Source organism: Zea mays, chromosome 2 (assembly GCF_902167145.1).
Source record: "Zea mays cultivar B73 chromosome 2, Zm-B73-REFERENCE-NAM-5.0, whole genome shotgun sequence".
Taxonomy (NCBI): Eukaryota; Viridiplantae; Streptophyta; class Magnoliopsida; order Poales; family Poaceae; genus Zea; species Zea mays.
Genome location: NC_050097.1, coordinates 227,505,651 through 227,519,341, shown reverse-complemented (window position 1 = coordinate 227,519,341; position 13,691 = coordinate 227,505,651). Strand labels below are relative to the sequence as shown.

The 13,691-nt window shown below is 47.5% G+C and overlaps 1 protein-coding gene across 1 annotated transcript; it reads right to left on the bottom strand.

Annotated features, from left to right (window-relative positions):
* Positions 1 to 787: 787 nt before the first annotated feature.
* LOC103647995 (receptor protein kinase TMK1) lies at positions 788 to 8,460 on the bottom strand. Its single transcript, XM_008672507.4, has 2 exons — positions 5,865 to 8,460; positions 788 to 1,706 (listed from the first exon to the last, which is right to left on the bottom strand). The coding sequence occupies exons 1-2, from the start codon at positions 8,224 to 8,226 to the stop codon at positions 1,240 to 1,242; spliced, it is 2,829 nt and encodes a 942-aa protein (XP_008670729.1). The 5' UTR covers positions 8,227 to 8,460; the 3' UTR covers positions 788 to 1,239.
* Between the last annotated feature and the right edge of the window lie 5,231 nt (positions 8,461 to 13,691).

Sequence of the window (13,691 nt, the reverse complement as noted above, 5' to 3'; positions counted from 1 at the left end):
TTGTTTCTAGTTTCTTTTATTTTTATCATTTTTGTTCTTCTCTTTTTTCTTTTCTTTTCCCCCTCTTCTCGTTTGCTGCCTTCTCGGGCACTTTGTTTTCTTGGTCCACTTGGGACCTTTCTTTCCTCTTAATATAATGACATGTAGTTCTCCTGCGTGTTCGAGAAAAAAAATGATGTCAATTCCTGCACTTGTACATGTGCTCATGTCAATGTTTTAAGGATTGAGCTACGAATTGTTTAATGGTATAATATTCTACAGATTGGTTTATAGGAAGGGGACATATCTGGTGCACATGAAGCATCGGTGCACATGGTGCACACATTAAATCATCACCACTCATTTTAGATTAACGTCTCTAGTTGATCATTTAATTTACAAATAACACCTTCCACCACTAGACACCACCACATTGGAGGGTGTCCTCAGCAAAATATACCAAACAACTAGAGACGTTAGATCTAAAATAAGTGGTGATGATTTAATATGTACACCATGTGCACCAGATATGTTCTCTTATAGGAATGTACGGGTTGGCAACCCCTTAATTTACTTCGAAAAAACCTAACGCACAACTTGAACGTTGGGTAGCATCATTTTACATGTTCAGGTATTCGAAGAAAGCAACCCTCACGATTGGTTATACAGAGCAAATACAAATACAAATACTCTGTTTCAAAATAGTATTCGTTTTAGCTCTTGATCTTTATATCTATATTCAACTAGATAATAATAAATATAGACATATATATATATAATACATACATCAAGTATTATATGAACACACTAAAAAGCTAAAACGAATTTTATTTTGTTACGGAGGGAGTAAGTAATAATAAATCAAGGTTGGTTGTACACAAAAAGCAACCCTCTGCGGCCTAAAAAACTAACCACCAGAATGCACTTTCGGAAGTATGGTTTCTTTCGTGTCTTTTCCCTCTTAACAAACTGTTTCTCAATGCCCCCAGTGAGGCAGTGATACAAACTGGATAAGCTAGATACAGCACAAGTTTCAAGTATCACGACTTCCCTCAAGTTTAAACCAGGTTAGCAGCCATTAATGTATATGCTGATTATCAAGTAACCAACCTTGTTTTCAGTGGGGTAACTACAATACCTGACAGGCTGGCACGTTGCCCTTCAAAGCTGTTCGTGATCTACATAGCTGTAGAGAGCCTCTTGATGCCCCAGATCATGGTTCCTCATTTATATATGACAAAGGAAAGGACTCACTAATTGTCAATGGTACTTCCTTGATGTGTTGTATGTGCTGAATGACTCCGAATCTGATATAGTGAAATCACCGCATCTCCATCTCTCTAGCTGTTGGTGAAGACCCATCTCGCTTGTCCCACCCTCCTCGTCGTCATCAATAACATTCGTTGGCTTCCACTGATCCACTAGGCTAGAAAGCCTGTTCACACAGTGGCACATGTCTGGCCGCTGGTGTGGTTCCCGCGCCGTGCAATGGCGAGCAAGATCAGCCACCTCCAGCAAGCTGTTCCAAGATTCAGCACTGAGCTCCAGGGCGGGGTCCAAAAACTTCCTGAACTTCTCTCTGTCAAGCATATTTTTCCGGAAGATCGTTACAAGATGTGTTTCATCCTCGGGTAATGAGTCATCGAGTACTTTCCTTCCCGTAATCATCTCCATTAGTATCACACCGTATGCATACACATCTACTTTTGTAGTGACCTTTCCTGTAGCTGTATACATATCAATGGCACGTTTGTCAATACTACGCCACAAAATGGAACAAATCAAAAACATGACAATGCAAAAACATGGGGGGGAACAACTGTTCACATACAATTCTCGGCATTTCTTTCCAAAAGAATTAATGCTGAAATAACGAATTTGTAGAAAACCCATAGAAAAAGGATAAAATTTGAGCCCCAATTAAAAAAAACTCTCTGGGCAATGGCTGAAAAGACCTCAAGAATTGATTTTTGACAGCCTGTCTTTTTCATCTTGGTCGATCCATAAATGGATACATGAAATCAGTTCCAGTCTAATTTTATTTCAGTAAGGTGTCCTGAGTGTATTCCAATGTACTAAATGGTGCAAAACTTCGTCACTGTTTACAAGGAATAAAACTAACCAGATATACTACTAGTCATGTTTTGACATCAGCCATCACCAGCAGAAAACTGAATAACTGTTGGTATTGGTTGCTTGGCAATGTTCATCCTCACAAGCTTATGACTGAATGAAGTATCGCCCCCATATTATTATTACTATCAAACAAATGTTTGGATGCATAAAACATCCTGTACAGTAAAAAATGGCAAGACAAAACTCATGAAGTGGTTGCAACAGAACCCATCTGAAAAAGGGGTGGGGAACTGGGGATCATATAAAGCAGTTATTAAGAGCATCTTCAACAAGAAGTCTTACATTTGAGTCCTAAAAATTAAAATAAGACCTGATTTAAAATGTTTATGGCCATAAAAACATCTATAGCCCCAACAATTAAGTCTTATATCATGTTATTTAGTAAATAAAATGTTAGAAATAGTGTACAAAATGAGGATAGGGCTCCAGCATATGTGGTCCTATATTTAGGACCTAAGACACTGAGCCATATAATTGTTTGATGAATTTTTTGTGAAATAGGACCCCTGTTGGAGCAGGTGTTTGGTGTTGTATCCTATATTTCAAAATAGGACCCCATTTAGGACTGCTGTTGGAGATGCACTAAGACCACTTATTTATAAGCAAAGGTACATGACACAACACACTAGCGGCTAAAGCTTTTCTATGGCCATGCAAGTGTGTCAGCATAAATTGACCCCAAACACTAACCCACAGTACCCAACAAGCTTAACAAATTTTTCTGGCTTGACACAACCCAATGCAGCCATTTACGCTGGTGGCCCAATAGGTCGACCCACTCATGCACTGTACTGACAAACACATCTGGCGAGGTGGAGAGATAATCCTGTTGAAGATGAGGTGGTCTAATGGGGATAGAAAAGAGAATACATGAAGATAGAAGACGAGAACCTCGTCGAGCCTCAAGCATGCAACAAACCTTGGAGGCATCAAACTCGGCATCGAGTACCACCGTGCGGCAGTGCAGCGTGTCCTCGTCACTAGTATGGTCGCGATGAGGGGTGTGACAGCCTCCTACAGGCTGCAGCTCCCGCATCACATCTACAGTGTGGCCGCCGCCACCACCACCGCTGTGTCAATTCCACAATGTGTGCACTGTGCAGCCCAAGGATTATTTAACTTGAGCAGCGAGAGGGAGGTGTTGGATCAGAATTTCTATTTTGGAACAGGTGAGCAGAGGATGCATACGGCGGCGGCGGCAGACTGTTGGCAGTGGTCGCACGACATCGTCAGGCGGTCAGGGGCTGGAGTGTGTTGGTCACCTGACCCACAGGGTACAACACTATTTGGCACCAAAATATGTTGGGTCGATCCAATGGGTATCAACATCAATTTTTACATTTTGAGTATTGGGTCAGTGGTCGACCCACAATTTCTGCATCCCTACTTTCTACCAACCACGCCCTTCCTACAAAAAGCAAAAGAAAACTCACATACTGGCACTGATAAAAACTAAAAAAAAAGTAAACTTACATCAATCTCAAATGATCACCAAAAGGTCGTTGGGGTCCTTCGCCCTGTGGATCGTCTCGCCCTCTCTGTGACCCCCTCACCACAAGTCTCACTCGTGTCGTCTTCTGTCCATAGCGCCCTTGTCGATCCTCACTAGCACCGCGCTTTGGAGGAAGAGTACCAAGCCCTCCTTGCCAATCACACCTAGAATCTAGTGCCCCATCTCCTAGGCAGCAATGTGGTTACTAGCAAGCGGGTCTGGATACATAAGCGGAAGGCTGATGGTACTCTAGATAGGTATAAGGCCTGTTGGGTTCTCCGGTGCTTCACTCAATGTCCTGGTGTTAACTACGGTGAGACGTTCAATCCCATCGTGAAGCCTTCTACCATTCGTGTAGTTCTCACTTTTGCCCTCACACGTTCTTGGCTAGTTCATCAGTTGGGTGTCAAGAATGCCTTTTTCCATGGGACTTTGACTAAGACCCGTTGGCTTTGTTGACCATGCTCACCATAACATAGTTTGTAAGCTCAACAAGTCCCTCTATGGTCTAAAACAAGGCCCCCAAACTTGGTACAACCTATTTGCCACATATCTTCTCTCCCTTGGTTTTGCTGAGGCTAAGTCGAACACATCTCTATTCATCTACCGGGCATGGCGGTGACATTATATACCTCCTCCTATATGTTGATGACATCGTGCTCATTGTCTCCTCTTCGGGCCTCCTGCACCGGATCATCACCATCCTTCAACATGAGTTCGCCATAAAGGATTTGGGCCCCCTTCACCACTTCCGATGGCCTATTTCTCCAGAGGAACAATACACCCTAGATATCCTCGAGTGCGCTAGCATGCTGGACTACAAGTTCTGTGTGACAATGGTGGACACGCAAGCCAAGCTCTTTGACAGCGATGCCCCTGTTAGTGACCCCACTGCCTACCACAGTCTCATCGGTGCTCTTCAGTATCTCACCTTCAATAGACTTGACATCACGTGTGTTGTTGTTATGTGGGGCGCCACTTACAGGCGCAGGCCTAAGGATAAGAGGCCTAGTTGAGTTTATCTAGAGATATTAGTTGAGAATATCTAGGAGTAATAGTAGATTAGAAGTTGTTGAGATTTTTTAGGAGAAGTTTGAGGAGATAGAGTCAAGCAGTTAGGAGGCTGCGACCAGGCAGCCGACCTATATATGTAATGGAAAGTTATGAAATAAAGCAAGCAATGAATTATCTCCAAACTGTCTTTCTTCCCTGCTAATCTAGTCTCCCTCCTTGCTGCCCAACATAGATCGGCACCCAGCCGATCGTCCACGCCACCTGTGAAGTCAGGGGCCGGCGCCTGCGCCTTTGCCACTTCCCCCCTACCACCGGCCACATAACATCTTGGTATCAGGAGACCAGCCACGCATCCCACCCACCACCACCACCATGTCCTCCATCCCAAGCGATCCAGTGGCTCAGGCCTTGGACGCCATCAACCAAAGGCTGGCAACCCTGGACACCATGCACACCACTATACAGTGCCTAGAACGACAGCAGCAGGAAAGCTAGGCTGCCATTGATCGCCTTGATCAGCGCCAGCAGGAGATCATCCCTGACAGGAACCAGCGTCCGCGAGGCGGGCCTAATGCCAACCATGAAGACCGCCCAACCAGATTCCATCATCTGGATTTCCCACGATACGACGGGAAGACGGATCCGCTACTCTTCACCAACAAATGTGAGTCCTTCCAGCAGCGAATCGTTCCAGAGGAACAGGTATGGATGGCATCATACCACCTGGAAAACGCGGCACAACAGTGGCTCATGCATTGCACAGAACCAAACACAACCTACACCTCTGCTAGCGATTCTCGTTTCTGCTTTTCATATACAACCTGAGAAACCTGTAAGTGTATTACCAAACAATCAAATTGAATTAAGAACAACTTTGTGTAGTTCTACAGTGGCAGGAATCATGCTCGTTAGGATTGTTATGAATTACCCTATATTCAATATGAGGGCACTAGGCCCAAATATATACACCAATAAGGACTCCATATATGAGACCGAATACATCAAGGACACATGCATAGACATCTAACAAGGATCACGTAAAGAGTTGAGTGTCTAAGGTAATTTATAGATGATCCTAGCTTGCTGACTAGTGTAAATTGAAAGCATAAAGATTGCTTGAGTAAAAAAATAAACTATGATTGAACTGAAAGCAGCCAAAGTAACAGAAGTAAGAATTATATGCGAGACAAAAGCTGATTGTACTTGAGAACAAAATATTTATAGAAATGAGAAGTGAACATACTGGCATATTCAGGTGCAAGGTACCCAAATGTTCCTGCTACTCTTGTCATCATGGACTTATCTGTATCTTTCGCAAGCTTGACCAATCCAAAGTCCGAAACCTTGGCTCTTAAGTCTTGATCCAACAATATGTTGGAAGGCTTCAGATCCCTATGGATGAAAGTCTCCTGCGCCAAACCATGCAAATATTCTATCCCCCGGGCAACATCCAAAGCTATTGTCATCCTTTGTGTCCATGTAAGAGGAGTATAACCACTCTGCTGAAGATCACACAAGTGCTCGCGCAGTGTTCCTCCCGACATATATTCATAGACCAAGAGCCTCTCATTGCCATGGGTGCAGTACCCAAGCAATGCAACCAAGTGTCGATGTCTCACCTTCCTAAGAACGTCAATCTCAGCCATGAATTCTTGCAGCCCTTTAGTTCCCATAGTGCCACTGTCGCACCTCTTCACAGCAACGAGCTTGCCATTGAGTGTCCCCTTATAAACCACCCCAAAGCCCCCTCTACCTAAGATGTAGTCCTCATCAAAGTTGTTTGTGGCCTTTAGTAGCACACTCATCGGTAACTGCATCCCATGGGACTCGAAGAGGTCAGCAATGTTTGTGCTGTCAACACTTGAATGACTGTAAAGCTCGGTTGGGACAGAACCACTTATGCTGCTATGCCCATTTGTCCCAACTATCTGAATCTTCATCATCTCCGATTCACCAGAAGGGCTCTTTGTTGGGACAGGACTGAACTTGTCCACATTCTTTTTCCTTCGATGATGTAGGAAAAGCCCAATGCAAATGACAAGAAGAATGACAGATAGAAGAATTCCAATGATCATTCCCACATTTGACTTTGAGTTATGTGAACCTGTAGGATTTGAAGATGAGGACCCATCATTGGAGCCACCCCCTCCACTATCACCACCTGATTCCCCAAACCGGTTGCCTGCAGTCATCAACTTTATATTCGGCTGCTTAAACTCAGGCACTTGTCCAGTAAGGCGATTATTTGAGACATCAAGATATTTGAGGGTTTCCAGTGTCGTCAAAGCATCTGGTATCACCCCGGTGAGTTGATTGTTAGACAGATCCAACCGTTGAAGCCTATTCAGGCTTGCAAAAGCCGGTGAAATAATTCCCGACAAGTTCTGGCGAGGCAATTTGATTTGAGTCACATCCATTTTGATGCAGGAAATACCAGGCCATGGATCGCACGGGTTGTTTCCTGCCCACTTCGCAAGCTGCAATGGGTATCCAAAACCTAAAGCCACCTCAAGCAGAGTGGTCACCAGCGGATCGCATGGCCCAGAGTCTTCTCGACAGAACCCGTTCCCTGATTTCAAATCCACAGTCTTAGCTGTAAAGTTTGGTTTGGGCCCTTGAAGAAAATTATTGGACAGCGACACATCCTGAAGGCTTGCGATCCCTGAAAGAGAGGGTGGCACCGGTCCGGTGAGCTTGTTGTCCCTGACATTGAAGATCTCCAGCTGTGAGTTTGGGTCAAACTCTGGGATCGGGCCGGTGAACAAGTTGGACTGAAGCCACAGTGTCTTCAAGCTCGGCAACTTCGCCACGACGTCAATTGGCCCTGACAGCTTGCCATCCGACTTCTGGTTGTTTAGCTGCAGTGTCTCCAGCGCACCCAACGCCTCTAACCCCACCGGCAGGACCCCGGTGAGGTTATTGTACGACAGCCGCAGCGTCTGTAGCGATGTCAGGTTGGCAAGAACCGCCGGTAAGGAACCAGAGACAGAGGCGTTGGAAGCCGAGAAGGTCTGCAGCATGGCGCACCCCGCGATGGCGTCGGGGATACTCCATGGATTGAGAGGGAGGTTGTCCATGCTGAGTTTGAGCAGCGAGGGGAGACCCTCGAGGAAGTCCGGCGGCAGGGCGGAGAAGGCGTTGCCGTCGAGAACGAGGGTCTCGAGGGAACCCATTCGGGCCAGTGAGGGCACGTCGCCCTCCAGCACATTACCTTGGAGCTGCAGCGACTGGAGGGAGGTGAGGTTGGCGAGGGACGAGGAAAGGGTGCCGGATAAATGCAGCTTGACGAGGTTGATGCCGGTGACGCGGCCGGCGCCGTCGCAGGTGATGCCGCTGAAGGAGACGCCGCCGCAGACGTCGGTGCCGGTCCAGGACGGCGGCGGGTTAGTCAGCGACTTGGCGAGGTCCAAGATGATGCCCGCGTCCGCGGTCATGGCCGTCGCCGCGGCGGCGGGGCCGGCGACGGCGAGGAGGAGCAGGAGGGGGAGGAGGAGAATCCTCGCCCTCCTCATGGCGGATTCGCCGTACAGGGGGCGCAAATGCGACGGATTGTTGGCTGAGGATTTTGATTTCTTGCCTAGGCCGGGAAGATCTATTTTTGGCATCTCCGGCCGTGGTTATGTTCCCCCTCTCTCCTTGTTGTTTCTCTCTCTACAGCTTCTCTCTCCTATTGCAGTTTGTGTGTGTCCTAGTTGTCTCTCTCCTGGATAGATCTCGTTTCGTTTCATTCAACTGCTTCAGCTGTCTGCGGCGTGCGTCCTCGCGAGTGTGGGCTGGCGCGGAGTGTGGTGGGTTGCTCCACTCTTGTCCCTTTCCAACCTTTCCATGAACACGTCCATGTACTACGAGACACCTCTTGTTTGCTTTTCCGCGAAGAAAAAACTGCTAGTCAGTTTTTACTCCTTTCATACCGAAAAGTCGCAACTCAAACGTCGTGAAAATTTAAACGTTTCCAAATTTGAGTCTACGAAAAAATACAAACGTTTACATTTGATTATGAGTTCATAAAAATTAGGGTTTTCTAGATATATGCCATTTTGAAAATCGAGTATTCTAAAGATATCATTATAGATATCATTATAGTTCGTGATATTAGTTGGTTGTCATTATTAATTCCAAAAATTTGCCCCATACCATTATCTACGCTCGTAGTATTTCCCATTTTACTCTTCTTCCTCCCTCTTGAGCGTGTTTCATGTCGACCCTGTCGTGCTAGAGGCCAGGCTAGGACGGTGCGTCGGCTGCTGCCGGTCGCGGGGGCTGCTGGCCCCTAGCGGGAGGGGTCGCCATCGACGTCGGGCAAGTAGAGGTGTTGTGTGTGGAGCTAGATGTCGTGTCGAAAAAGGACAACGAAAGCACTGCTGGAGCTTAGGAGGAGGGGCGTATGGCTCACACCTGCCATGGCGATGAAACTGTGCCTCGCCCTCATGTGGAAGGAGATGGTCGGGGGCGTGCAGGCCCCACGCACTCGCACGCTCGGAGAGCGGCGATGGCGGGTCGTAAGGCCACACGTCGGTGGAGGAGCAGGCCAAGCAGGTCACGGGTGAGGGCATTTTCGTGTCTCCAGGCGAGTCTTGTACATGCAATCGTAGATAATGCCATAAGCCAAAATTTTAGAATTAATAATGGCAGCATTTGGGTATCACGAACTTTTTTAACAGTAAGGGGTAATGCCCCTATTTCATTATGAAAGTTCTTACAAAGACACTGTCGGTGTTTTGGGTCCGACCGCACACCCGGGGTTGCCCCTCAAGGTGTTTTAGGAGTAGGACGGTGTCGCCGACTGTAGCAAAATGGTTCGTGCCAGATGCACAAGAGACAATGGACAGTGTTTACAGGTTCGGGCCGCTTAGAGATGCGTAACACCCTACGTCCTGGTGAGTATGCTTTGTGTAATGGGTTACAAGGTAGCTCTCTAAAGCGAGAACGTGGAGAGTTGAGGTGGATGGCTGAATGATGGGATCGATCCTTTCGAAGGGGTGCCCCCTAGGCCTTATATATTCGACCGTGGGGCAATACACGTGGATATGATAACAATGTGCACCTAAAAGATAGTGAACTGTTTGAGTCTATCTTCCTATGATTCTGCCGACCTATCCTCGCCTGGTTCCGTTGCATGGGGCTCCAGCGCGGGAAAGTCGGATCCTTGTTGTGGTCGCTTGCTCAACGCTGTGGGCCGTCCGGGCTTGCACCAATCCGGCCTTACGTCATCCTGCTTTACTGATTGTCCCTCCCTAGGCCCACGAAGGAATGGCCTTACGATTTATTGGGCCCTTGGGCCTCTCGTGAGGTCTTTTACCCTTCCAGTGGACCCGGGGATATCTGTCCCCCACAAGCCCCCGATCTTCGGGCTGATTTTGAGATAATTAGCCCAAAGATCCTAGGTCCAGCTTGCAGTCTTTATTTATGATAAGAGATGCTTTTCAAGCAGTCCGGTAAAAATGATTTTTTACTGTCTCCTTCTGCTTAAATCACTCGTAGACTGGAGCCTTGCTTCATGTTTGTGCCTTAGAGGTCGTCATTTCTTTTTGTGGGACCCTGGACTTCATTGGGTGCACCGGAGGTGCACCCAATGGGTGTAGCCCCCGAGCTTCGAGTAGATTTTGAAAAACAATCTGCTCGAAGGTCTTCATCAGAAATTATTTTTATTTTACTCTTGTACTTTGGTTGAGGGCCAGCCTTGTCTTTAATCTTGTTCTATGCCTTAGAAGTCGGCACTATCTTGGCTTGAAATGGTATTTCATGGGGTGCACCGAAGGTGCACCCAATGGGTGTAGCCCCCGAGCTTCGAGTGGATTTTTGAGGATAATCCACTCGAAGGTCTTCCTTTCGTATCTTTTTGTTGAAGGTTATCTTTTTCTGCCTTAGAAGTCGGCATTATGTCATCCACATTATGCTTTAGAGGTCAGCATTATGTCATCAATATTATGCTTCAGAGGTCAGCATGTATTTTGTCTTTTGCAGCCGAGTTCGTGATCCGCCCATATCTTGCTAGGTGGTGCAATTTATTTGCTCTGCGACTGGTTGGACATTTGATGGACGTTCCCTGTCTAGTCTTCACGTCGCTTCTGTCGGTCAGATTTTGTACTTCCCCGGCTATATTTGGCTTTCCTCTGATCCTTATTGATATCTCATTTTTGTCTTGAGGTATTCATTGCATGCCCTGCACGGATGTGACAGTTTTGAAAAATATACTGATAATTCCTGGGCGTCCCCCCCAATGGGTGTGGACAAGGAACGGCTTGGTACGCTGAGTGTTTTAGCCGGCTGCTTCTGAGTAGTAATGTGATGCGACGGCGGGCGTAATCATATCATCCATGCTGTTGACTGGAGTCCCAATGGGTGTTGCGTTGCGTGAAACGGCGTCAGCCGCCTGACGTGTCTTCAGACGGGTTGAAGTGTGTATTGAATGCTTCGCGACTGTTCAGTGACCGTGGTTGGAGGTGAGCGATTGCCTTCTTCTTCTATAAATAGTGCATTTGCCTCTCTGGGTTTTTCACATCTCTTGCTGTTATCCACTGCTTGCTTTCTTCTCCTTCTCGCGCTTCCACCACGGGCAAGAACAACAAGCGCAAGCATGAGCCGACTCCTCCATCAGAGGACTTCGGTGATTCGGAGTACTCAAAGGAGGAGTTCTCCTCTGAGTCCGAGGGGTCTCCGGCTCCCATCCCTCTGCGTGAGTCGTCTGACGATTCAGACGACTCCCAGGGGCTTGCGGCGGAGGTCTGGACTTACATCCGGGCCGTCGAGCGCTCCGGGCTTGAGGGCTCGGATGAGTCGGAGTACTCCTCGGACGAGGAGGACTCGTCCGAGGGCGATGGCGGCGATGGTGACGACGACGACGACGACGATGATGACGGAGGCGGTGGCGGCAATGACGGTGACAGTGGCGATGACGGTGACGGCGGCGGCAGAGGCGGCAGCGGCGGCAGCAAGGATGGCGACGGCGGCAGCAGCAGGGGCAGCAACAGGGGCGGCAGAGGCAGCAACAGGGCCAGTGGCTAAATGCCACTGGTCCTTAGATGTTAGTATAGTATAGTTAGAATAATGTAGTAGTATTTAGTAGTGTAGAGTAGTATAGTGTAGTGTAGTAGTAGTAGTAGTAGTAGTAGTAGTAGTAGTAGTAGTAGTAGTAGTAGTAGTAGTAGTAGTAGTAGTAGTAGGGAAGTATCAACTCATAATGAGTTGATTTGTAAGTAATGTTACTTCCCTTTAATGAAGAATGATGTTGCCTTCTCTGTGCCGATTGTTTTGCTTCGTAATCAGTTAATTTCTGCCGTGATATTCATTGCTCATGATGTTCTCTATCCGTTATGTTTGTAGCATAACTTAGAGTTCTTGAATCATTCCTCCGCCCACCTTATTTGTGAAGTTGATTCTCTTGGAATAGTAAATAAATAACTCGGGCACCATATCGACGCTTTTAGAGGTAGCTGCCGAGTGACCTGAAGACGACGTCGGAGTTTTAGAGATAACTGTCGAGCGACTAAAGACGACATCGGAGTTTTAGAGATAACTGCCGAGCGACTAAAGACGACGTCGGAGTTTTAGAGATAACTGCCGAGCGACTAAAGATGACGTCGGCGTGTTAGAGTTAACGCCGAGTGACTGAGGACGACGTCGGCGTGTTAGAGGTAACGCCGAGTGACTGAGGACGACGTCGGAGTTTTAGAGGTAACTGTCGAGCGACTAAAGACGACGTCGGCGTGTTAGAGGTAACGCCGAGTGACTGATGACGACGTCGGAGTTTTAGAGGTAACTGCCGAGCGACTGAAGGTAACATCGGCATTTTAGAGATAACGGCCGAGCTAGAACGGGCTGCGCCGGCCCTGTTAAGGGTAATAACCGAGTGATGATGTGGAAGTGACCGCCGGGTGACAATGTGGCGCGCTGGTGTTTTGAGAGTAACTGCCGGGTGCTGACTGGGCGCTTTTAGAAACGGTATCTGACTCGGGAATATCCCATAAGTACTGCGCTTTTAGCCGCCTCTGCTTTCCGTGCCCTAGTTCTTGCTTTCCTGCCTCCAAATCCTTTCTGCAATTCGGCTTTTTCTCCATCCGCCAGTAGAATTGAGATGGCGCTCAAGCGGAAAGCCTCGAGTTCATCCGCCGCGGTGATTCCCCCAATCGACCCCAACAGTCAGTTGCCTTTCGCAAGTAACCACATGTCTGTTGTCTCCGAGCCCGACCTTCTCCACCTCGTGTCCATCGGGGTCCTTCCCCCGAGGGAGCTGTGTTCTTGGCGGATTTGTCATGGGGTCACTGTCCCGATAGAGGATACCCATGAGTCCGTAATTTACGTTCCTTTTCTTCTCCGCGGTCTCGGTCTTCCCATTTCTCCCTTTTTCCGTGGCCTCCTTGATTTCTATCATCTTAACCTGACCCATTTGAATCCCAATTCTATTCTGCAAATTTCCATTTACATTCATTTATGCGAAGCTTTTCTTGGCGTGCTGCCACATTTTGGGTTGTGGAAGTACTTGTATCACTGTCGCCCTGGGATGGCCGGGGGGCAGCATCAGTTGGTTGGGGGTGCTAGCTTGGAGATGCGCTGTGGGAGGAAGACTGAGTATCTTGAAATCCCTCTCAAAGACAGTATCAAGGGATGGCGCTTGGAATGGTTTATTGTTGAGAACCATGGCAATTCTCTCCTCCCTAGGTCGGGAAGACAGCCGGATGTTCGTACTCCAAGTTGGACCGAATCCCCCACTGATCAGGAGGTAGCTGAGGCAGGTGCTTTGCTAGCTGAAGTTGGGCTGCTGAAGGAGAGGGGTCTGACTGCTGAGGCTGTGGTTGCTGATTTTGTTTTCAAGAATATTCAGCCGTTGAAAGATAGGGCTAGAGATGGCAATGGGTAAAAACCCGCTGGGTATTACTTGCCCAAACCCATACCCGCGAAGAAAAAATACACCTGTTAAAAAACCCATACCCATGACGGGTATAAAATTTTGCCCAAACCCATACCCATGCGGGTTTCGGGTACCCAACGGGTCTCCCATACCCACTAACATCAACATAAAAAATAATTCATCATGTAAATGACAATCAATACATTAATAAGCTAGCATAAA

Coding starts and splice junctions, on each gene's coding strand:
- LOC103647995 (XM_008672507.4), bottom strand. CDS start 8,226: ATGCCAAAAATAGATCTTCCCGGCCTAGGCAAGAAATCAAAATCCTCA. Junction 1,707..5,864: donor CCTTGCACCTGAATATGCCA/GTATGTTCACTT, acceptor ATATGTATACAG/CTACAGGAAAGGTCACTACA.